We start from the raw sequence: 25,904 nt of genomic DNA, 5'->3' as shown, positions 1-25,904 counted from the left end.
CATTACTTGCTTTTTTCTTTTAAGTGCCATCCAACCACCTTACTCATAATCAGCACAGATCAAAATTGTATTTCATTTTGTATCTTCAATAAAAATTAAATATTATCAGATTACATTTTGCCAGATTATGTTTTGTTATTACTAGTAGGAAGAAGAATCACATATGAATTATATCTTATTTTCAACTGAAATAAAATGTTTTCTTACAATTTTACATTTTACAAGATAATTATTGATATTCTTGAGAGGAAGGAGATCATGACATAAGATATTTAAAAATGAATGCTGTCACAGTGGTTACTCTACTCAGAGAATATGAGAGGAAATGGCAATGCTAGGGCATTTATGTTGTACCACATTGTTGGAGCGGAAAAACCATGAAACACATACAGTTACATTTTCATTTATACTTTCAAAAGCATGTATAATGTATGCGTTAGTGTGTTACCAAGTTAATCCGCTTCTTATAATGTTCACATGACATTTCATTTTATTTAACTTTCGGAAATCAGGATGCAGAGAAAATTCATGCTGGTTTTCTCTTTCAAGAATTGCTTGTCATTTCATGTTGATTTTTTCTAAATTGGACTGGTTGTCCAATTTTAATGTTAATCATAGTTTTCCGCATGACCAAACTCTTTTAAATGTATTGTTGTAAATTAAATTTCAACATTTCTACATTCTGAAATCTTGTCTATGAACTAAAAATAACACTGCGAATTTATAATTAATTCATAATTTATATTCAAAATAATCATGCTTGTTACTGACCAGGAGTAGGGGAAGCATAAACAGTAACACACTTTGTTCACTCAGAAAGGCCCGGTCTACAAAGCCTTTGAGGAATGTTTATTGGGCCATCGTATGCTCCCCATGTCCACTATGAAGTCATTCTCTAAAATTCAGTGGTTTCAGTAAACCCGTCCTGAATTGCATAGGATGAGTCTGAACTGCAATAATTAAAAGCAAGAGTTCAAAATGCTTACTGTAGTTTCTTCCATTTATAGTCTGGATTGTCTGGTAAAGCAGAGAGCAGTTTCAGTCCTGAGCCTCCTGGATGATTGTCACTCAGATCCAACTCATTCAGGTGTGAAGGATTTGATTTTAGAGCTGAGGCCAGAAAAGCACAGCCTTGCTCTGTGATCAGACAGGCTGATAGCCTGCAGAGACAAGCAGACAATATCTCCTTACTCATACCCATGTTGCATTGTATTGTATAAACACATTTATACAAACATAAATTTTGGTTGACAAAGAAGTGGCACATGCAAATGAATAATCAGTTGTTAAAACAATTAGTCTTAAAAAAACTTTATAAAACCTTAGTGCATGCCTGAGACAATAATGATGTATTCCTTCAACTATAAGTGATAAAGTGCCATTTAAAGCCTTTTTACCTCATTTGAGACTCTGCAGTTCTGAAGTTTCTCTGGTTTTTGTTTGTTTGTTTGTTTATTTATAAGTTTGTTTGTTTGTAATAAAAAAATTAAGTGCAAAATCCAACTTCACTGAATGGCCATGCTTACCCTAGTTTGTCTGATTTACAGTTTGCATCCTTCAGTCCAGGAGAGAGGTGCTCCACCCCTGAATCTTGTAGGTCATTGTCTCTCAGCTCCAGCTCTCTCAGCATGGAGAGGGTAGATTGCATCACTGAGGCCAGATCTTCACAGCACCACTTTGTGAGGCCACATTCTCTTAGTCTGATGAGACAAGGAAAATAGATAACGCATAAAAAACACGTACAAATGTCATCTTATGGGCTACTCCTATAAAGGAACTATATAAACGTATATATATACATACACACACACACACATACAAAGACTTGCAAATCAAAATGTGCAGTAATAATCCTCATACAAAACGTAGCTATAACGAATTGAATTAAGACGGCGCTGCAAAGTCGTTTGGAGGAGGAGAGAGTGACATGGCTTATACGCATTGCAAGCTGCAAAGACACATTGGATACATTTGATTTCAAGTCAGCAGCGGTGGACTTGGAGAAAATAAAATAAGGAGAAAATAAAATGTTACCTGGTAGCCTATAGGCTACATTTGATGCCACGTAGGCCTAGCCTTTTTTTAAAGAAGTTACAGATGTTACAGGTTACAGATGTTTCATAATAGCCCACATTTTAGCAGCTAATGTTGAGGTTTTGCTCAGTCATTTCTGTTCATTTGCTTGATCATTACTGTTCATTAAATAGTCAAACTGATTTGTGGTCATTGTCATTCCCTCGTCAACCTAGGTGTACATTATATTTGCGTTTGTAACATTTGTAATAGTCTATTCTATTCCGTTCTATTTTATTATATGTTGTACATTGACATATACACACACACACACACACACACACACATACATACATACACATCATCAATTTGTATGCATAATAATTTATATTATACTGTGTTTTTCTTATTTATAATAAAAGTATTTGTGCAATTCATTTTTGTTTGTTAATCTACCTCTGAACACAAAACATAATAATGATAATAATAATAATAATAATAGTATTTGATTTATGTTTCATCTGTTGAATATTGAATATTCAACAGATGAATATTGAATATTATCACCATCGGACAATGACAGTTGGCAAAGGGGGCAAGATTGACTAGATAAGGGGCTCTTACCTGCACACCTATGAAATATACAGACTCAATTCCAATAAAAAATATCCAGTTCTAGCATCCTACCATTAATGAAATACCTTAGTGCCCTAAAGCAACAGTCTGGAAAATACATAAGCTGTTGGTTCCTTCACGAAAGCAATCTATGTATGATTAAGATGTGACTCTCCTTTGCAAATTTAATTTAAATGCTGAGACTAAACCATGTTCACTAAAAAACAAACAAATAAAAAAAATCATCAGTAACTAATTGTGCTAAACATCCTTACTTACCCTACTGACTGTAGTTTACAGTTTGGATTCTTAAGTCCAGCCAAAAGCAATTCGACTCCTGAATCTCTCAAGTAGTTGTCTCTCAACTCCAGCTCTCTCAGGCTGGAATTAGGAGATGCCAGTGCTGAGGCTAGATCTCCACAGCAGCCCTTGGTCAGATTACACTCCCTTAGCCTCACGAAACAAAAGAGACAGAAGAAGAAGAAGAAGAAGAGGAAGGAGAAGAAGAAAAAGCGGTAGTCATAGTAGAAGTAGTTATCGTGCTGGTCATATACCAAGCTGTCTTGTAAGCTTTTTTCTTCTCATAAATGGGTTTATGTTCGGAGAAACCCAAATTGCCTATAACCAAAGCTCAGAAATGGCAGTGGATCTATGACAGTATTGGAAGTTATTTAATGGGAGACTGATGACATAGTGCATATGTAGTGTACTGTATCCTCTAAGTGTTCCAAATCTCCAACATAACTATGTTACCATACACAGTACTACATTTGTACCTTTCTCCTCCCTCAAAGAAGAGGAGGCTCTCTTTCTTGACGAATGCCCCCCGCCCACTTAAAAAAAAACTTTAAACAATCCAAAACCTGCATAGCAGGATTTCACGAACCACTGAAGCCCACATCCTTATTTTATGCAAAAAAAATGAATCTATTGCATGTTCCTGGCACTTATAATTTAGTTTATTTCACATTATTTTGTGCATCCCTGAATAGGGTTCGGGCAGCCAGGACTGAGATCCCCTCTGAATTCAGATACGTCTCTCTAATATTTTGCATATTAAGAAACTATTTACTATGAGTCAGTGAGACTCATATAATCCCAATCTTCATATTCTCCATCTCACCAATACAACTATGGATGCTATCTTACAATGAACCTTTTTATACTCTTTGGACTTCCTGACTGCATATGGTGGTTAAATGGTGTGTTAAATTCTGTGATGAGATTTAAAAACAGATTATCAATATCTTTTACAACCAGAATTACCTGGCCTCCCTGCAGATCTTTGGTATTGGAAGCAGCCTCTGCTGACCTGCTGCTGTTGACGTTGTGTACATCTTCAGGACAAACTCATCCAGTGCCTTCTCTGACACCGGTAGAATATAGGTAAGAGTTGAACACTGGCGTTGTTTCAGCTTTTTATCTGGGAGAGTTCCTGATCTCAAGGCAGTTTGGATTTCCTCGAATAGCGAGTTGTAATTCAGTTCATTCAGACAGTGAAACAGATTTATGATCCTCTCTGGTGAGGATTCCTTTCTAATTTTCTTCTTCAGGAACTTAACTGTCTCTGCAGTGCTGATCTGTCTGATTTCTGAGTTTTCTGTCATAAGGTCTTGTAGAAAAGTCTGGTTAGATTCCACTAAAAGGCCAAACAGGAAGCGGAGAAAAAGATCCAGGTGTCCATTTTTACTTCGCATGGCTTTGTGCACTGCACTGTGGTGTAGATCAGACATGATCGCTTGCTTTCTGTTATTTATGAATTGCTTTGTGCTGAAAACATTAGTTTTCTTATTTACACATGAAATGTGTGCATACACTGCTGCGAGATACTCCTGAACGCTCAGATGTACAAAGCAGAAGACCTTCTTCCTGCACAATCCCAACTCCTCTCTAAAAATCTCTGTGCAAAGTGAAGAGTACTCTGATGCATCACTGACATCAATGCTGCAATTTCTCAGGTCCTCTTCATAGAATATTGAAATGCCCTTCTCCAGCTGTTGGAAAGCCAGTTTTCCCAGTTTCATAATCATTTTTTTGTCGGACTGAAACAGCTTCGTTGGGTTTTCCGCTGTTGTTCCATGGTACTTCTTATTCTTCAAACTGATCTGAATGAGCAAGAAGTGTGTGTACATTTCAGTTAGAGTTCTGGGTATTTCACCAGTGCTTACATCACTCATTATATTCTCAAGCACAGTGGCTGAAAGCCAACAGAAGATTGGTATGTGACACATGATGTGGAGGCTCTTTAATGACTTGATGTGTGTGATGATTCTGTTGGCTAAGCTCTGATCACTGATTCTTTTCTTGAAGTACTCCACTTTTTGATCATCATTGAATCCACGGATCTCTGTTACCCTGTGAACACACTCAGGAGGGATCTGATTAGCTGTTGCTGGTCGAGAGGTTATCCAGAGGTGAGCAGATGGAAGTAGATTCCCCTTGATGAGGTTTGTCAGCAGTACGTCCACTGAGGTTGACTTTGTCACATCACAGCAGAGCTCATTGTTCTGGAAATCTAGAGGAAATTGATACTCATCCAAACCATCAAAAATAAAGAGCAGCTTGATTTTCTCATCTTCAATGTCTTCTATCTTCTTCAGTTCTGGAGCATAGTAATGAAGAAGTTGGATGAGACTGCAGTTCTCTTTCATCAGATTAAGATTTCTCAAAGGCACAGGGACTATGACTGTTATATCTTGATTTGCTTTTCCTTCAGCCCAGTCAAGAATGAACTTCTGAACAGAGACAGTCTTTCCAATTCCAGCTATCCCCTTTGTCAGCACTGTTCTGATTTGTTTTCTTTGTCCAGGAGGTGCTCTGAACACATCATTACATTTGATTGGAGTCTCTTGAGTAGTTTGTCTCTTGGAGTTCATCTCAGTTTGTAACACCTCATGTTCATTATTGACTTCTCCACTTCTACCCTCTATGATGTGGGGCTCTGTGTAAATCTCATTCAGAGATGTTAGTTTTCCTTGGTATGAAATTCCTTCTGATATGTGTTGAAACATTTTCCACAGGTTTTCTTTATTGGCTTTACTGACCATTCTTACACGAGTGTCTAGATAAACAGAAAGTACCAGAACAGTATTCATATAATTGCTCATAATGAATTAGTGTTTCATTAAGAGTCTTCCACAAATCTCTTGTTTTGTTAAACTCAAAAACACATCAACAGCCATCATATTTGAGCTAACTGAACTTATGCAAATATCTGCAATGTATCTATAATTTAGTTGCCACTGTCTTACCAAGATCCACAGGGTTCGATATGATCCTCTGTGTACCATTTCCTCCAAAGGTCTCCAGCATCTTCTCAGCAACACTAGAAATATCAAGACTCTCCACATGACTCCCTAAGCGTTCTGGGCAATTCTTGTCCCATGTTGTTTTAAAACTTTTAAATTCCTCTGTTTTCATATTGTACAGTTCCATACTATGAAGTGTTGTAGAGTCTTCCATACTTGAGATCTGCAACAGACAGAGAATAGTTATTACAGCATATAATAATTTTTGAATAAAATCAGGTTCATATCTAGAGTGAACACTCACCTCTCTGAAGAGTTTATTGTGGTCTTTGTGCTCTTCCACTGCACAAATTTTACAGATGTCTGTCTGGTCAGTTTTACAGAACACCTCCAGAGCTCTGTGGACCAGTGTGTGTCTCTGCAGTGCTGGTATTGTGTAGCGTTGCCTGACCTGGTTCTCACAGAGGGAGACACTGCTGGTCAGACAGGACTTCACAGCTCTCAGCTTCCTCCCAGTGCAGAAATCATAGGCCACATCTCCATGTCCAGTGTAGCAGTGGTCTGGGTGAACAGGACTGAACTCTGCCTGATGGACTTGAACTTGTTTAGACAAATCCCATCTGCAGATACATTGTCTACAGGCAATGGAGAATAGATCGTTTGGTTTCTCCTTAAACTTCTCACACTGGAAGAAATCCTCTGTGAGCACACTGTCTGCTACCTCACTGTAAAGACACAAAAAGCCGGAGATGTCAAAATTGTCATATGTAATCATTCAGATCTCACACATTTAGTACTTATCAATGAGACTCGCAAAACCTAATTATGCTTTCTATCGTATCTTAGAGAATCTTCTGCCTTAAAATTACAAACTACAGGGAATGGACAAAATAACGGAGAGACTGCAAATGTCAGTACAGGGATTCATAGCAATAACAGCATGTTAAGAACAAATTCAGTCCCATTTCTTATCATTTTTTTGATGGATTCTGTAAAATTTATGTGTGGAGAGTTTATCCAGAGTTTTTATTTTTGATTGTACCAGTTAGTAAACCCTGGGGCAGACGTTTGTAAGGGCTTACCTCATTCTGTTTAATGAACATTTTGTGGTACTTTAATATGAACATATGAAATGTTCATATGCTTAATCAGTGTATATCACTAGTATGTTATTTGTGTTGACCACAATAAAACATAGCCTATATATACGCCTATATATGTCTCGGTGATTTAAAATGAAATTGTCATTTGGTGTTTGCTTGGCCCTTCTTATAGTCTTAATTCAGTAATTTTGCATACAATTATATCTGCTGCACTAGCAACTTGAGAAAAGGCTTATGGTGATAATGATCAGTCCTGATGTTACAAAATAATGCTAAACTGTAAGGCTTTTTATTTATTTTAAAGGTCGTCGTTGTTATAGCAATGCCCTCTACAGAGTGTACACCTGCATACATAAGAATGGATGTACACCTGTCTGAGATGTACAAATAATCTCAGGTTTTTAAGGGTTAAGTAGGAAAACATACTACACAAAATTGTTACACACTTTTTTTCTGCATAAAACAGTTCAAAGCAAATGCTTAATACGAAATTGAAAAAAAAAAAATTGATAGATGAATATGTGTTAAACAAGATGTCAAGAAACTCTTGGTTTTAATAGAGTTTACCAACATGTATGATTAGGGTGAGTTGGAAGCTGGTATCATACTTGGACTGGATACATGATAGTTTTGTTCATTCTTTAAGACCAAACAAAATTGTTTAAACTAAGCATTCTACAATATCAAATCTATACAGTTCAGACCTTTTGTCTCCTCTATGAGGCTCTGAGCTGAAGTTGAGTGGTTCTTGCCGTGAGTGGTCACTCTTCATAGACACACAGGATGGTGCTGGTGACTCTGTTCTCTCCCTCTTAAGTCTGGGAGTAAAATACAGAGGCAAAGGCTTGACACTTCATTCAGACTGCGTCACAAACACATACAAACAAAAATAATATTAATTTGAATGTATTCCACAATACAATCAGTGGCACTCAATGTTTCTAAATTTCAAATATCCAAACTTCAAAATTTACAGTAATATCTTCATGAATGTTATGTCATATGATTCCTGCAATACATGTTTTTGATTCGATTAGTATTCGGATGTTTTAGTTATGCATTAATTATGTTTATCATAAGGATGAAATTAACACAGATATTAAGGTACAAAACAATATATCATTACTACTGTTCACTTAGCATCCATCTGTGTTTGGTTTTCTTACAGAAATAAATTACTCTAAACATACTGGAGAAATACACTTCAAAACCAAAATAATTATAAGCATTTTACTATAAGAAATACAGTATAGTTCGAGGAAAATGACAGAGTCATTACTACTAAGGCTCCCATTGGCACGTTCTTTTAATTATTCATGTGCCTGAAAGTGTAGGAGCTGCAGAAATCATGTAACATCCAGTTAAGCTAATGTGAGCTAATATGGGAGCTGCAGATTGAATAAGACAGCAAAGATCAGATATTTCTGTACTTACAATCCTCTCACATATGTTTATGTTCTGCATGCAGAATGACTGCCTTTTAGTACGTCTTACAGTAAGCCTTACTCTTTGTTTGATAGCAAAAAAAAAGGCTCTCTTTGAGCACCAATTACCTGTTGCTTGTCTGGTGCAGGGACTAACTTACTGATCTATGGATGACAAGCAAAAGCCCAAGCAAAAAATGGAGAAAAAGACTCGATAGCCAACTGCCTTATATTGCCCTATATTCAGTTCTATTGCCGCTCTGATGAGGTCTCAATATTAGTTGCTTGCTCATTTTTGTATCATATATGGGGATAAGGGATAAGGGCCAATAAAATACCCCACAAAGGTGCAAATTACTCTGCAAGCTTCAAAGAGAGAGGTTGATTAATTGTCATAGGCTCAGCATTGCATGTTGGATCTCACTTGGAAAGTCACTGAGCTGTATCAAAATAATTTTTGGCAGTCTACATTTGTCTAATACAGCATATATACAAAAAATCATCAGGTAATTTATATTGCCATAATTAATATCAAATGTGTTCTTTTTTCTCATTGAAAGTTTACACATTTTAAAATGAGACTGTAGAGATTAGTGTTTTAAAAATCAATCTTTATAGTTTATTTCTGGGCATACAGCAAAAAGAAAAAGCCATGTTAAATAGGTGGCTTTGTTTGAACTTAAACACCACATTTGTCAAAGAATTTGAAATGATGCTGGGTGTAACAAGAGCTCGCTTTCATCAGCTTGAATTGAACTTGATTATACAAACAATAGTTTCCAACAGTTTTGCAGCAGCACTGGAACAACAGAGGTGACTGTATATTTTATGGTCAAATACACATTACACTTGTAAAAATCTGCTGGTATGTAAAAACCATGTTAGTCAAAAACTACATCAGATGACGGTGTTTGACCATAGGAATGACATCTCCCTTTGCCCTGTTCACATGCAGCTGTGACTGGAAAAATGACCAAAATTGACCAAAATTGACCATTTGAAGTCCATAAAGCTACCTGGCAACTTTGGCACTCATAAAGACACAGACACTACAACTGACTAAATAAAAGGAACTGGATCAGTGCTAATTCCTTTCTATCAGTCCTACAGATCAGTCCTGATTCCTACACTATTCACTATAACATTCACAACTGTGTACATACTGTGAAACAAATAATTTTGTACTGGATAAGGCTTAATGCAACCTAAAAAAATAGCTGACAAACAGACTGCATTGCTGAATATTATGCTTCCGAAAACAGACTGCATTGCTGAATATTATGCTTGTTCCACAGCTACTTATCAAAATATTTCTCAAAATCAGCTTTTAAATTCATTTTTGTAAAGTGTTTTCTGTTTTGTACATTTCTAGAATGCGCTGCACCAGAATGTGTTCCACTCCCAGCCTCTGCTTCTCAGGCCCACACTGCTGTTAAGCTAAACATTAGTTTACTTTTGCACATTGATTCTTTACTCATTACTGATTGAGTCATCATAGAGAAATAATCAGAAATATAGCTGCAAGCAGCAATAATAATAATAATAATAATAATAATAATAATAATAATAATAATAATAATAATATTTATTTAGAGCCCAATATCACTATTTATAGTCTCAAAGGGCGTTACATGTCTATAACAAAGTCAAATCAAAATTATATTATTTATAAGTTCGAGAAAATAGTCTTTAGTCTTGTTTTAAAAGTATTGAGAGAGTTTGCCTCCCTAACTTCTGTAGGTAAACCATTCCAGAGGAAGGGAGAGCAGTAGGAAAAGGCTCGGTTGCCAGCGGACTTCTTTTTAACTCTTGGAAGGACTAATAATCCAGAATCTTGAGAGCGCAGGGTGCGAGGTGGGTTATAGGGTGTAATTAAGTCAGACAGGTAGGAAGGTGCAAGGCCATGTAAATTTTAATAAGAGGACCTTAAAATCTGCCCTTGCATGAATTGAGAGCCAATGAAGGGAAGCCAGGACAGGGCTAATGTGATCAAACTTCTTCGTTCTGGTCAGAATTCTCGCAGCAGCATTCTGGACCAGCTGAAGACTATTGGTACTAGAGGCAGGCAGGCCAGAGTAAAGAACATTGCAGTAATCGAGGCGAGATGTGACGAATGCGTGAATAATAGTTTCTGCATCAGCCATACTTAGAAAGGGCCTAATTTTAGCAATGTTACGGAGGTGATAAAAGGCAGTTTTGGTTGTGTTCTTGATATGAGTAACTAACGAGAGACTAGAGTCAAAGATCACACCAAGGTTTTTAGCTGAAGAGTTTTGAGAGATGATGCAGTTGTCAAAATTTAGGGTAAGATCACTAAAAAGATGCTTATGCATAGGGGGACCAATGATCAGCATTTCAGTCTTGCCTGCATTAAGCATCAGGAAATTTGAAGACATCCAACCCTTAATAGCACAAAGACATGTTAGCCAGTTCAGAGTGGTCACTGTGCTGGATAGGTAAGAAAATCTGAGTATCGTCAGCATAACAATGGAAGTTAATGTTGTAACTACGAATAATGTCACCCAAAGTGAGCATGTAAATAGAGAATAGAAGACGGCCAAGGACTGTTCCCTGAGGGACACCATAGTTAAGTTTACGGTATTCAGAGTTCACATTATTATAGTGGACACACTGCTTTCTCTCAGAGAGATAAGATTTAAACTAAGAGAGCACCAGGCCATGAATGCCAATTTGGTTTTCCAGGTGCTTTAACAATATAGCGTGATCGACCGTGTGAAATGCTGCACTCAGATCAAGCAGAATAAGAATAGAAGTAGCATCAGCATCCATGGCTAATAAAAGATCATTAGTTACTCTAGTAAGCGCGGTTTCAGTAGAGTGAAAGCACCTGAAGCCTGACTGAAATATTTCAAACAGACTGTTAGAGGACATATGGGCTATCAGCTGAGCAGCTACAATTTTTTCAAGCATTTTTGAAAGAAACGGGAGATTATAGATCGGCCTATAATTATTTAAGGCTTCAGGATCAAGGTTCGGTTTTTTAAGTAAAGGCCTGATCACGGCTGTCTTAAAAAAGGAGGGTACAACACCAGATTTAAGTGACATATTTAGAGTGTTTAAGATTGTTGGGCCGAGAACCGAGAAAAGTTCTATGTAAAGTTTAGCAGGTAGGGGATCAAGGAGTCAAGAAGCTGGTTTAGTAGAGTGCACCAATGAAGGGGCCAAGCAGCTCATGGGCACCAGGCAGACAAGTAATCAGAAGAACTCGTGAACAAGACAGCAGTTCATCACAGGGTGAACAGACCCATTGTCACCCACTCTTACACACACAAAAATCAACACAGGGCTTTTAAGGCCTGTCATAGAAAAGTATTGAACAAATAATGATATTAAAGATGGCTGAAACACAAAATGGTCAACACAGAGGGTTCATAATTTCTCGCCTAGGGTCCTCTACTGTGATAAGGCTGAAGAAGTTTGGTTGAAGTACTCTGCTGTCTTCTTAGGATAATGGGAGATGTAATACATTTGTGTGTTTTTCTGGTATAGCACCCCCATGTGGTCAAATATTATGAAATTTGGTAGGTATCCAGCACTCCCATTGACAATGAAAAGAACCAAGTTTGGCATCAATCCAACCAAGCATTGCTGAGATATGCTCACTTCCTCTTTTGGAGGCTTCGCTATTGAAATTCATTGGGTAACAGCAGCCATATCCTTTGTCCAAGCAAGGATTGCTTTGATAACTTTTTATAAGACTATTCTGTGGATGATGGGTACCAAATTTGGTGGTGATAGGACCAACGGTCTCAGACTAGCTTGCAAGAGTACAGTTTTCAGAAAATTCAAAATGGCGGACAATTCAATAAGGCAGATTTCCATAAAATGGGTCCATTCTACTCACCATGATACAGAGATTGAGGGACAGTAAGACTTACTGCTCTAGCTCAAACAGTTCAAAAGTTGTGAGCAAAAATGTCCTCTAGCGTTTGGCCTGTTGGTAGCGCTAGAAGCAATGATGGAATGACACCAAATTTGGTGCCTGGATACCTTTTACTCTGCTCTAATGAAGGTGCAAAATTTCATCATGACCCATGAAGGGCTTCTAAGCTATGCCATTGAAAGTTGCTAATTCCAAGATGACCAACAAACAAAATGGCTGACAGGTTGGGTCATAATATTCCAGTTAGGGCATGATACTGTGATGATTCACAAGAAGTTTCGATGAAATATCTGCTTTTGTCTTGGAGTTATAGGTATTTGAATACATTTTTTGATGTTTTCCTGGTATAGCACCACCAAGCAGCCAAATTTCATGAAACTTGGTGGGGATTCAGTATTCCTCCTGTCAAAGAAGTGTACCAAGTTTGGCATCAATCCACCCAAGCATTGCTGAGATATGGCTCACTTCCTGTTTGTAGCCTTTACCATCAAAATTCATTGGACTATAGTGGCGATACCGTTTGGCCCAGCAAAGATTTTTTTGATAATTACTGGCCAGAGTTTGCTCAAGATGATATGTACCGAATTTGGTGGTGATAGGAGCAACAGTCTAGGACTAGTTTGCAAAAGTATTTTTTTCAAAAAGTTCAAAATGGCGGAAAATCTGATTAAGCTAAAATTGACGTCAATGGGTGCATTGGACTCATCAGGACCCAAGGTTTCAGGGAAAGAGAAGATCACAACTCTAGGACAAAGGGTTCAAAAGTTATAGGCAAATATGTACCAAAAAAGTACCTTGATTTTTGGCCTATTGGTGGCGCTACAGGGATATATGTATTGACCCCAAATTTGGTGCCTGGATACCTTGGACTGTCCTCTATCAATGCGCCAAATTCACAACTTTTTACCAGACGGATCTTGGGGCTGCCATAGACTCCCATGTCGGAAACAATAATAATAGTGAAGAATACTAACAGTTACAATAGGTGCATGCAGCTTCTCTGCGAGGCCCCTTATTAAGTATTCATCAAAGTCACGGAATAAAAAGATAATAATTTATAATTTAGCACAAAATTAAGTACAGTATTATTGTATCATTAGTACAGTATCATCAGTATTATCACTGATGAAGACAAACCTGTCTTAATATCAAATGTTTTTATTTCTCATTGAAAGTTTGCACACTCTGAAATGGCACTACAGATTTTAACAACTGTAAAATTCAAAAACACATGTGACAAAGAATTTGAAATGATGTTGCTGAAAAGATCTTTTATGGCTGAACACAAACAGTACCTATTATAACAGTACCTATCTGTCACAAAAATGTATATACACACATAGACATAAAGACATATAGACATATAGATAGATAGATAGATAGATAGATAGATAGATAGATAGATAGATAGATAGATAGATATACACACACACTAGTGCATTAGCTTAACGTTATTTTAAAAGTTTTGTTAAAAAGGATAATTCTGCAAGCATATTCAAGATGGTTAATAAAAATGACATGTCAGAACATGCTAGAATCTCATTTAAGTCACCAAATGAAAAAAGGCAAACAAATCTGTGATGGGTTGATATCTGTCATGAAAAATACTGAATAAGTTTATATTCCATATCTGTGGATCTAATATTGCCTTTTTATTTGAGGTTGATTAGATGTATTTAATATCTAACTGCAATCCTTCGTGTTACTTTTGATGAACTTGCCCAGTGAGTGCTGAATGCTGTAGTTATACATAAGAGATCATTTAGTTGCCGAAATTGCAAATGTTAAAAATCCTAACAGTCATGGAGAGAAAAACCGAATTCTGAAGCAAAAATATCGGTGGGTGCCTTAACCCTATGGAGTCTGAGGCTTGCCAGCCACTTTTCAGGTACTTTGACATGTCATGACATTTTTGTATATTTCACCTATCTAAAAAACATTGATCCCAAAGTGCTACATATGCTTACATTCAGCACAAACTCAGCACCAATAATCTTATAGCAGTAACAATTTCATTAAACTATTTTTGTTTAAATCAACTGGAAACATACACTTTAAACAGAAACAGAGACAGTACCATTTACCGCTAGTTAGCAAGAATTAGACTTTTCTATCAGCAAAATGTATTTTTGCATGTGGATTCCTATCACAATAACAGGAGTTTGCAGTAGTTTGAGTTGAGCAGTTAATGTGCAATATTCTGTTATTCTGCAGCATCAGAAAGCACAGACAAAATTTTAGTGAGAAATTATGGACTAGCTATATTTGATTAACTCTCTTCTGGATGGACCTAAATTTTGACATTGTTGTGCCTGACAAACCTTAATAAAGTCAAAAAATTGTCCCTAGGTGGATGATGTGACCCTGATTTGCAATTTGGATTGGTTTTGTTTGTCTTTAAAGGGCTTGTGTTTAAAAACTGACTGTTTTGTTGATTATTATCCTGCTTATTCCAGAGCTGCTTATAAAACTATTTTCTCAAAATGATGATTTCAACTATTTTTTTGGCCGATGTTTCAAGTACATCAGTAGAGTGTGCTGCAAACAATTACTCTACCTCTAGGCTCTGATTATTATCTAAATGATACCCATTGCTAAGATAAACTTTAATTTAATTCTGCACGTTTACTCTTAAATTTTTGCAGATTGAGCCGTTGTACAGACATAATCAGAACTGAATATTCAACAAATCCATGGAATAAAAAGATAATAATTCACGCTTTACAGTCTCATCAACCACAGTTTTATTACACTGATGAAGATGAACTGGTCTCTTACCTTTCATTATCTTTACACTGCTGAGCTGAACTCATTTTAGACACTGAGCCACTCCCACCCCTCTCCTCTCTCCAGGAAAGGTACAGATCTGTGATGAGAAAGAAACTTTGTGTCAGTGACTAAAACAGTAAAGGCTGACTGAAAAAAATTATTTCACACAGCATACTGAACTTGTGATGACAAGGAGGACACACAACCATATACGATGGAACCATTATTTAAAAAAATCCTGGATCAAACATATGACTTTTGTATTAAGATTTCAACTGGCTATATTAATTCTTTTCAGCTAAATGAACAAATAGCATGAGTATTTGAGTATGCACATATTCAACTGAATATGACAGCCGTATGCATCTCTGTTAAACAGTCACTTCCTGAAGCCTCGTTTACACTCTGTCTCCCTTCCCCCACTATGAAGAAAAACCACTTCCTCAACATTGTCGACGAGCTGAAGGATTTTATCTGAGATTCTTGAACATTGGCTAACCAACCCATGCAGTATCCTTCTATGCACAAAATTTCTATTTTGACTTTTGAAATGTCATTGAGTCCATTAAAATAATCTCAGACATTTATAAATAATGCTCTGGATATCGCCAACTGCCTTCTCAAGTGAGCTCATCTAGGGGCCATTAACCAAATTTTTGACATTGCTAGTATCCGTACATCGCACTAGATATGTTTAAAGTAGATGAAATCCCAGCGTAATACACTTTCAGCATGTCCAATTTGGCATGTTCTATGGGCTACCTAGATATTTAGAGTTTCATACCAGCAAAGGTTCGCAACTGTTCTCTTCTGAGCAGGGGCGCCACTACAAATGTTGGGCCCTATGAAAGAATATAATATTGGGCCCCCCAAACCTAGAAAACCCATTTGACGACTCAAAATTTATATTTGGACCAAAATTGCACTCTCTCATTTTCGGTGGCGTTAAAGTTGACCTATCGAATACTGAAGTGAGATGACACCGACACTGCACTGTAAATTAACTTAACTTGTTAACTAGATCATTCAGGCAGTGGCTGCCTCAGTAGTAATGCTGACAAGGTAGCTACGTGTTAATGGGCACTGAAGCAAGGTCTATAAATAAATATACCTTTCTTTGGAAAAAAAATCTTTTGTACCTTTTTCTCCCTCTAAGCTTTCTGTTGCCTCGCTTTTCTTGTTGATATCCCGACTTCTTCGATGACGGCATGTCAAATCTTCTGACAGTCCGCCATCTGTTCCGCTTGTAAGCACAGCTACTGGAAAGCAAAGATTCTTGCGCGCTTTGTGATCGTTGCCGCAAAGTGTATCTATGCAAGACTGAACCATGCAATGGATAGAGAGAGGGGTGAGATATAAAGGCTATCCAGATAACTTTACCAGAATGGAGAAACAAACACCATTTTGTTTCATTTGTAACTTTTTGATAGATAAAATTCTAATTTTAACGACATTAGCTTACTTATGATAATAATAATGGTGTTCTATGAGGGGCCCCCTGTCAGTGCTGGGCCCTTGGAATTGTCCTAACAACCACCCACCCACCCCTTACGGCACCCCTGCTTCTGATGCAAGAGCACACTTTCAGTTTCACTGAAACCTTGCTGTCATGCGCAGGTCTTTCAGATAGCACAGGAAATGTTTGCTGCAAGTCCGATGTTTTAAAACAAATATCTGCAATAAACATTGTGAAACCATACTGAAATTTCTGACAGCATTTGCCATTAAATCATTTAATAGTTGATGTATTTTAATTTGTTGTAATTGTTTGTACTAAAATGGTATTTCAAATCTACCTTAAAGTGTTAACGACAGGTTTTTTTTTGCCAAGTATCACAGTTGTCTTACTGCAGTTTTGCATAAAGGTATCTCAAAGGCATTAGTCCTCTGCAATATAGCAATGTGTGTTGGAATAAACTGCTGTAGGCTACCCTTACCCCAACACTACAGTAAATAGTGGTGATAAGGAGCCAAATTCTGCAAAAACAGATTTATTAGCCCTTTAATTTTGTGAAGATATTTAATGCATTTATTAAAACAGGTATATCATGATAGACCATATTATATGTGTCTCTGAAATTCAGTTTCTCTGCAGTGGATGCTTATCATTAACTGAATTAGTGTTGATCACTCTGAATTATCTTGATTACTTTTGCTTTAAATATGCTTTTAAATTAACCCATGTTACCCCAACCATGACCCTAGAGGTCCACAGCCCTGCCCATGTTAGGACCTCACTCTTATTGTTCATGTGTTACCTGAATCAGGTGAGTGAGAGCAGGGAAAGTTCAGACGTATGCAGAGCACTGAGACCCTGGTAGCAGAATTGGGGAACACTGATCCAGTGTATAATTTCTAACCAGAGACATTGGGATAATCTCCTGTGTAGAGAGCATTCGCAAAGATTCTCAGCAGTTCACCAGTACATCTCTGGATTTTGTTATGGGTCTTTGAGTCTGTAGGATTTTGTTCTTTCTGTCTTGTATCTTGACTTTGTTTCCTCCTTGTCCATCATCCAAGAGAAATGCAGGCAGCTCATGTCTCCACAGGTGCTAGCTGAGAAACCGTAAGCTTTTATATTAGCAATTATTTCACTAGACAATATTGGCTACAAAACAAAAAAAGTATCTGACTGTTATGTTTTGTCCAGCACATATAACTATGTCTTGGATGTCATGCACTCAATCATATAGAGACAATATCATATAGAAAAGTACTGACCCCACGCAGTCAAGGGGGCAAAGCACAAAATTTAGGGGGTTTATTACAGAGAGTATAAGCTAATTGAAAAAATTCAAGTGAACTAATGGAAAACTCAAAGTGCTTTGAAATAAAAACAAACAAACAAAGAAAAAATAACAATTAAATGTTCAAATGAAGAATAAATTTGAGTCTGCTTTTGTCTCCAACTTCAGTGCAGAGGCCTAAATCAGCAGCAGAATAACACCTTCACCCCTACACACACAACAAACACACCAATGCTCTGAAACACCACCACATAGACATCAAAATGTAGACAAGACATGGAGCTCCAACACACACATGCATATACTCTGGCAGCCAGCACCAAAAGAACTGACAAAGAGAGGCCAGTACAATAGAAACTAACGAATACACAGATGTATGGAATGATAAAATAGTAAAAGTATAGTAAAATAAACATAACAACTGAGATTTATAATGGATTGCTTAAAAAAAAACAAAACATGTCTAAAGAATAAGTATACAGTGAAACTTATGCACAGTCCCTTCAGGCAATTATTGTGGCGGTTGCTCCACCTTCCCCTGGGAACTGTATAAACAGGCCTTCTTTCCACCCGCATCCCCTTTTCTGGTGGACCCATCTGCAAAGATGAGACTCACAAGCAGGTATCACACAACGATACAAACTCAAAGTTCATCCAGAACATCAACAATGAAGAGTAATTGGACTTTTTCATCTTCTGTTTATGGGGAAAATATGTCAATTGCCTTGGAATCACAGGAGGGATGTGATGTCAGGTGGTGGTGTGAGCACATCCCCCAAACATTCAAAATCAAGGCTACATGGCAGATGCAACTAAACCTCTTGCATCCATTTATAAACAATCATATTTTACCTAAATACAGTAAAGGGCAAGACGTATTTATTAAAAACTGCCTGAAGACTGGACCAATCAATCTTAAATCTGGCAGTGATAATGGTGCCTATATTTTTACACAAATGGTAGTGAATCTTTAGCCTTAAAGATACACTGTATAAAGGAGGTTTGGCAAAATCCTTGATTGCAGGAAAACTTGCCTCTTTTGAATATGCACATTTCATCTCAGGTATGCATCCCTATATGATAATTTCACCCTTATGCCAACATGTAAACCTGATGTCAGAGCCATTGAACCTTCAGTCAAAAAATCTACATTTTGTTAATGTTTACAAGCAAGGGCCATAAAACAAGTGAAATTCAAATGCCCTCAATTCATTTAGTTCTATATCTGTATACTGACAAGGTTACTGCACAATCCTCTGATAGATGGTATAGGATTGTGGCTGTTTGGATCTACCTTACCTCTTTACACCAAGAGTAAAGGTTTCTGTTCACAAGAAAACTTGAGAAATTTAAGTCTAACTTAAATTATGAAATAATGCATTTAAGTGCATGCTTGTAAGTAGTTGTGTTAATATAAATACACAGCATTGTGTTAGGTTTGATACACTGGTCATCCACCACATCACCAGTCCTTAAACTTGTTGCTGTTTTCCTTGGACCTTCGGAGTAGCTGCTTACAGTATTCCTGCATTTCTTTTGGCCTATGCTGCCTGCAGTATAACATGTTATAATGTGGGCTCCTCAGCATGACCTAGACCCACTGGCTAGTTCTGAACCAATTAGCACAGTGTCAGTGCAGAGTCCTGGTAAACCCTGAACCCTGCATAGACAGGCTCAGTGAACGGGTTGTGGCATGTGTGCAGGAGGGTCAGTGTGTCATTGAAGATGCTGTAGAAGGACAGAATGCCAACAGCCCTGTTTAGATAGACACCTACTCTGGTAGTTGGGGGAGGGGGGCGAAATTCTGCTGATTTCTCAGCATTGTGCCAGATGTAGAACACATATCGGTTGCAAACCAAACCAAAAGACCTCTTATCCATTCCAAAAGAGACCTCAGGCCAACTGACACCCTTATTTGATAGACTCATCTTCTGAATGTAAGGGTTGCTCTTCTTGACGTTCCCGGTCTTGTATGTGACTCCAATGTCCATTTCTCCTCTCCACTCCACCTCCCAGTAACAGCGCTCAGCCAGAGGCTCTCTACACAGAACTTGGGGATACAGTGTATACCTCTCAGGATGGTCGGAATATGGCCGCTTTATTGTAGTATATTTTACTCTCCTCTTCCTTTCAGATAAAGAGAGGCTTCTGTGTGCTGTGTTCTGGTCGAGTGTTAGCTGGCAGTAATCTGTAGACAAGAGAGAAGTTATCAGCATAGTATCATCATGGACGGTGATAGCAAGGGCCATATAGTTATTAATCTTAATAGGACTACAGAAAAGGCCCAAAGAGTTGAATCTTACATTTTTTTTTTTTTTTACTTTAAAACCAAAACTTTAACATCTGTATACTCTGTCTTCTATATGACTGGACATCTATCCATATTCCCTGCCCATCCTAAATTACTTTCCTTCATGTGAACTAATTATAAATCATTTTTAATACTGAACAATAAAGCAGACTTACATTTCTGTGGCCTAGGTTTCATCCTGCACTCTCCACCATGGTGCAGGCTGTAGGGAAATAAGAATTTATAGATTGAACAGGAGGAGTAGCACTCTACTTTGACAGACTAAATATTTGTTTGGCAACTGCTGACAATTTATAGTAGGAAATGTCTTGAATCTAATCAGCTGGCTAGTTTCACCGTTTTCCTCTTGGTTTTTTTCTGCCTTTCTTCTCTGCACATTAACAGATCTGCACAAGACCATCCTCTGGCATGTCTTTTAATGCACTATGGAATGCAAAACACAACAGGCACACTGCTGGGTTTTAAAAATTCTACATGCAATGTAGTATGGAAGCTACATTATCAATGGCTCTTCTAAGCCCACTTACGACAGTTTCTCCAGTTTACAATGTGGATCCTCTAAAAGAGTAGAGAGCCGCTTCCCCCCTGAATCTCCTGGGTGATTATAGCTCAAATCCAGCTCTCTCAAGTGTGAGGGGTTTGAGTGCAGAGCTGAGGCCAGAGAAGCACAGCCCTCCTCTGTGATTAGACAGGAAGACAACCTGCGGAGACAAATCGGACAACAGCTCAGTGTCTGGGTTGGACCATATGTGAGGTGTGATGATCAAGTTTACAGAGCAGAGAGACAAAGGAAGAAGAGGGGTTGAAAGAAGCAAGTTATGTATATGAAGAATTAGGCTACATTCACACCACGACTTTCTCCACATATTTAACACAAGTACATGAGTGAAAATATTCATAAACAAACAAATAAATAAATAAATGGAGTGATGTATTTTCTGATTTGGGCCACATTTTCATGTGGTACAAAATCAAATTCCAAGCTATGTGAATCACACATGTTAGTATGATGAATCCAGTCAGAACTGTTTATTTTCTAAGAATATAATCATAAGCGTATGTTTGCTGGAAATATTGAGGGGGTGGACTATGAATGAGAATAGAAATGGTTGCAGAGATTGCTGAGTCTTAGTAAAAAAAAAAAAAAATGGCCCTGTTACATTTTTATGAAGCCACCAGTAAACTACACTTTAAAACACCTATATTCGTGATAATTGTCATCTTACAGAGAGGTTAAATTACAAAATTAATATGGATTAACGGCAATCCAACTCAGTAACTACAAGCACAGGTATGTGTCCCTTAATGATGGCGATACGTTTTGAGAAATGTGTTGTTAGGTGATTGTGCAAACATCAAAGAGTGTTACTTAAAAATCATGCAATCAAGAGATGTGGTAAACACGAGATGTATGAGGTTTTGGGTGATTACGATGAAAGAAGTGAGAACTGAGTATAACTGTGATTGAAGGTCTTATACTTACGACGCATTGAGTAATCTTTTGATACTCATGTGGTATCAAACAGTAATAGAAGCCAGCAGCCACAGGTCACAAACCAGGAGGGCAAAAAATACCAGGCAATCACGAAAACCAGAAGGGCAAGACAAGAGCAAAAATCCAAAAACAGACAGTAGTCAAAAACATGAAACAAGAGTAAGCGTACTCATGACCCATGAATCTCCTGAGAGCAGACAAGATAACTTGGCAAAACTGAATGGTTGAGACATGGCTTTTAAAACGGTCTAATGAGGTGATAGTGAACAGGTGTGTTGAGAGAGGGCTGGTGATAGGTGTACCTGCAAAAACCTGGAGCGGAACCCAGGAACAGGGCATCGATAGGAGAGAGGGAAAACATGGCTAGACGGTGGAAGGACCGGGCTGGATTGTGACATGGTTAAGGAGTGACTGAAATGCATGCAGTTTATCCAAACAATAAACCTAATTTTGACAAAATATATGGGTTTTTTTTTTGTACAATGAGAGAAGTAACAGTGATGATTATAGTAGCAGACATGATGCATAACCAAATAAATCTAAAGCAGTTTGACCCTGACAGTTCCACCATGCTACTCTAAATGACTTTTAAAAAAAATTAGAGCCCTCTAACTGCCATCATCCTCATATCATCTTCATATAAGTAGAGTTATATAAATCTCGCTGTGGTGTTTTGACAGTTAGAAAGTGATTTTTGGACAACACAGATCTCATCTTTTGGCCCTCCCTCTTTACCCTGCAGACTGTGCATTTAGAGACAATACGTTCCAAACCCTTCCTTAATCTGTTGATAGTGGTGCTCACTTTACCTATACTCAGGTGTGTCTACCTGTGTCTACTTTACGATGCAAAAGAGTCCAAAATCTTTTTTTTGTTATTTGTTTTATTTTTTTAGAAGATCAGTCATGTAATTTGGTTGCAATGCTCTCATCCTTTTGTATCTTCCGACCTTCTGACTTTTTTGTTGCTTTATTTCTCTGGAGTTCACTACACAATAGGCAGAGTCACCGTTGAGCTTTGGTGAATTTTAAACTCATAGAATATGCTACTGAATGCATACAGGAGGTCAGTGTATCATTAAAGATGGCATAGAAGGACAGAGTGCCAGCTGCCCAGTCCAGATACACTCCTACTCTAGTATGGGGGTGACCAGGATAAAGTTCAGTGGTTCTCTTACCATGGTAATAGACGTGAAAAACATTCATATAGCAATAGAGACAATCAAGATAAACTGGTTTCTCTCCTTCCTCACATTCTCCCATGAGACTCATCATAGCAAGAGGGTCCTTTTCCTTGTCAGCTGGTGGTCCCCTCACTTCGGGAACCCGGCAGCCTCTCTTCTCGACCACGCCTCTTCTCTCCCATTGCTCCGCGGTAGTGGAATGACCTTCCTCACTGAGTCAGTCAGGACTGCGGAATTTCTTGCCATCTTCCACAGGAAACTGAAAACTCACCTTTTCAGAGCTCACCTGTCCCCCTCTGCCAAAAAAAAATCGTGCTAACCTTGTCCCTGTGTTGCAAGTCTTGTTTTCTATCATTTAATTGTCACAGAATTCCAGGAGCGTGATACTGAGGGTAATTAATATACAGCCATATTGTGATGCAGCCTGAATGAAACATTTCCACTTGTGTCACACTGCACACATGTTGTCGTGACAAAGCAGATAGCAAACATTACAAGATGAATTCATTAATCCACTCAAGGTGTTACGTCCCCGGTGTAGTGTGGTATTTAGGTGTATGTAGGGGGGATGTAGCATAAAGGACCCACCGCCTGTGCTGGTTTTGGGACGGTGTGATGGGAGAGGGAAACACGGACACAGGGAATCAGTGTAAAAGAAAGTGCACAATATATTTGGGAATATTTACAAAGTGATATATACAAAATATTTACAGGGATATTTACAAGGACACACAGAAAACACACAAAGTTGGGAGAGGATGCCAGACGGTGCCAAAGAAATGAAACTAGTAAAACAAAAACTACCCTAAATGTCTACACCGAAAAACACACTGAGCTACAAAACAAAAAGGTGGCAGAGCCAAAGGAAACCTGACTACACTAACTACCTAGTAACAAAAAAATACAAGAGTGGCACCCGCCTCTACCCTAACCCTATACAGCGTGATCACTACCGCGGGGATCCCCTTCCTTACCTGTCCTTCTCTCCTACGATAACCAAAATGCCAAAGCCAGAGTGCAATCCACAAACAAAGTCAATAAACGAAAATTCAGGGTCGAACACAGAATGGCAAGTTTGTAATAATAGTAGAAACACACGAAAGGCAAAAGACAAGCAACAAGATCGAAATCTACAGCGCAGTACATCTAGCCTCTTTAAATGCTGGCGCTCCGCCGTCCGGTTGGCCAAGCCAAAAGGGGCACTCTGTTGCTGCTTGGCCAGGCTGGCACGGGAAGGTGGGACGTAACATCAGGCCAGATGGACTGACAGCCTTTCGCGCCACAGCTGGGTACCTGAGGAGAGAGAGAGAGAGAGACGCAAACGAAACAAGGCACACAAATAAAACAGTGTGTCGCACGTAACACAAGGAAAAACAAAAGACTGTAAAATCATCTTTGGGTAGAATTCTATGATTTTACTTTATTTCCAAAGGATATGGTTAAAAAGTAACGAAACTTACAGAGCAGCATCTTCTAAAGCAGGTGAAACAGAAAACCAAGGTGACATGGGGTTCAAATCCGAAGCCCAGGTCAGATATCTTTCAGTGATGTCAAATATAGATATACATTAGCTAAATATAAATACAAATATACACATTAACTTCTCTTAGAAGTGTCTGTACCTAAAATGTTTTACTTAAAATTATTTTATATATTTTTATGGCTGTTGTTTGTTTGGTTTAGAAAGTTGCCTAGAAAGTAGCATGTGTTTATTATTGCTAAAGATCATCATCATCATCATCATGATCTTAATCATAATCATAAAATGAATGTAACTCTAAGCTAATCATTTTTGTCATGATGTAATTACAATGTATATTACATATAATTATAACAATACCAAAAAGGTTTTGTGTGTTGTTATGTTGTTTTTCATTAGGTAAATATGCTTAAAAATAAAGTAGTCTTTTGAAAAGGGGCAGAGGAAGGAGGCTGTGCTCCAATAATAATCACAATTAAAAAAAAATCTTTGCTGAAGTTGTTTAACTACATTTGTAAGGTCACCATAGTAAGTGCTCCCTGTACATGTGTTTACTATATTGGCAAGTGTATTGGCTCTCTCCTCTTAATCTTAACATGCTCTGTTGGTTTATTCCAGCTGGCACAGAGTCACAGTGGAATCTACGGATATTTCAAATGCCGCGTGAAGGGGCTCAGTGAATCCAGCATAGAATGTGTACAGGTGTGTCTGGGTGTCACTGCAGATACTGAAGAAAGAGAGAGTGCCACCAGCCCAGTCTAGATACACCCCTACTCTTTTACACAGGGGACCTTGTTCTATATTCACTTCACCATTATGACAAAAACAGGGCCCATGCATAGAGTCCAGTAAGAGCATAATAAAAGATTTAACATCTGTTCCCATAAGGCTGTCTACCCTACTGATACTCTTATATGCAACTCCAATGCAATTCCTTACTCCACTCCTCTCCACCTCCCAGTAAGAGCGCTCAGTCAGAGGCTCTCTACACAAAACTTGGACATAGGTCTGAAATCTGTCAGGATGATCGGGATGTTGTTGCTCTTCTGTACACCCAGTCACTTTTCGGTTTCCCTCTGACAGAGAAATCAGTTTGTGTGCTGTGTTCTCGTCCAGTGTGAGTTGACATGCATCTATAGACAAGAGGGAAGTTATTATTATAATATCAGGTTGGTAAATGATTGCTGTGGTCATTAAACATTAATATTACTGAAGTTCAGGCATTACTGTTATGACAAGCTCAAAGAGAATGAAAGAATGACCTGAAATGTTTTAGTAGTTTGTTGCTGTGCAAACAGTACTTTTGGCATTCTGTGTTCTGATGGAAGATGATCGTAAATGACAGACAAACTTACATTTTCTCAGTCCAGGTCTCATCCTGTTCTCTCCACCATAGTCCAGTCTGTAGGCAAATAAGAACAGAAAAATTGAATAGCAGTTGTTTAAAATGCATTGTAGTGTAACGGTAGCCAGCAGGCACAGTGCTGTGCAGTGAGTAAAGCTCACTCCCTGACACCTTCAGAGGCGTGCTGGTAACCCAGGCCAGCACCTATGGGTTTTAGCCTCCTTACCAGCGCACCCACCTCCCATGCCCGAGGTCGCAAGTTTGAGT

The 25,904-nt window shown here is 38.1% G+C and overlaps 1 protein-coding gene across 1 annotated transcript in view; it reads right to left on the bottom strand.

Annotated features, from left to right (window-relative positions):
• Positions 1 to 982: 982 nt before the first annotated feature.
• The window catches only part of LOC115806444 (NACHT, LRR and PYD domains-containing protein 3-like), a 31,216-nt gene continuing 6,294 nt past the window's right edge, over positions 983 to 25,904 (bottom strand). Inside the window, exons 10-13 of the mRNA XM_030767141.1 lie at positions 20,662 to 20,835; positions 2,908 to 3,081; positions 1,527 to 1,700; positions 983 to 1,160 (exon numbers count right to left, since the gene is read on the bottom strand). Coding sequence (XP_030623001.1) covers positions 983 to 1,160; positions 1,527 to 1,700; positions 2,908 to 3,081; positions 20,662 to 20,835 — 700 coding nt within the window. The remainder of the gene's footprint in view (positions 1,161 to 1,526; positions 1,701 to 2,907; positions 3,082 to 20,661; positions 20,836 to 25,904) is intronic.

The sequence above is a fragment of the Chanos chanos genome, chromosome 3 (assembly GCF_902362185.1).
Source record: "Chanos chanos chromosome 3, fChaCha1.1, whole genome shotgun sequence".
Lineage (NCBI taxonomy): Eukaryota > Metazoa > Chordata > Actinopteri > Gonorynchiformes > Chanidae > Chanos > Chanos chanos.
This window is presented reverse-complemented; position numbering and strand designations above follow the sequence as displayed.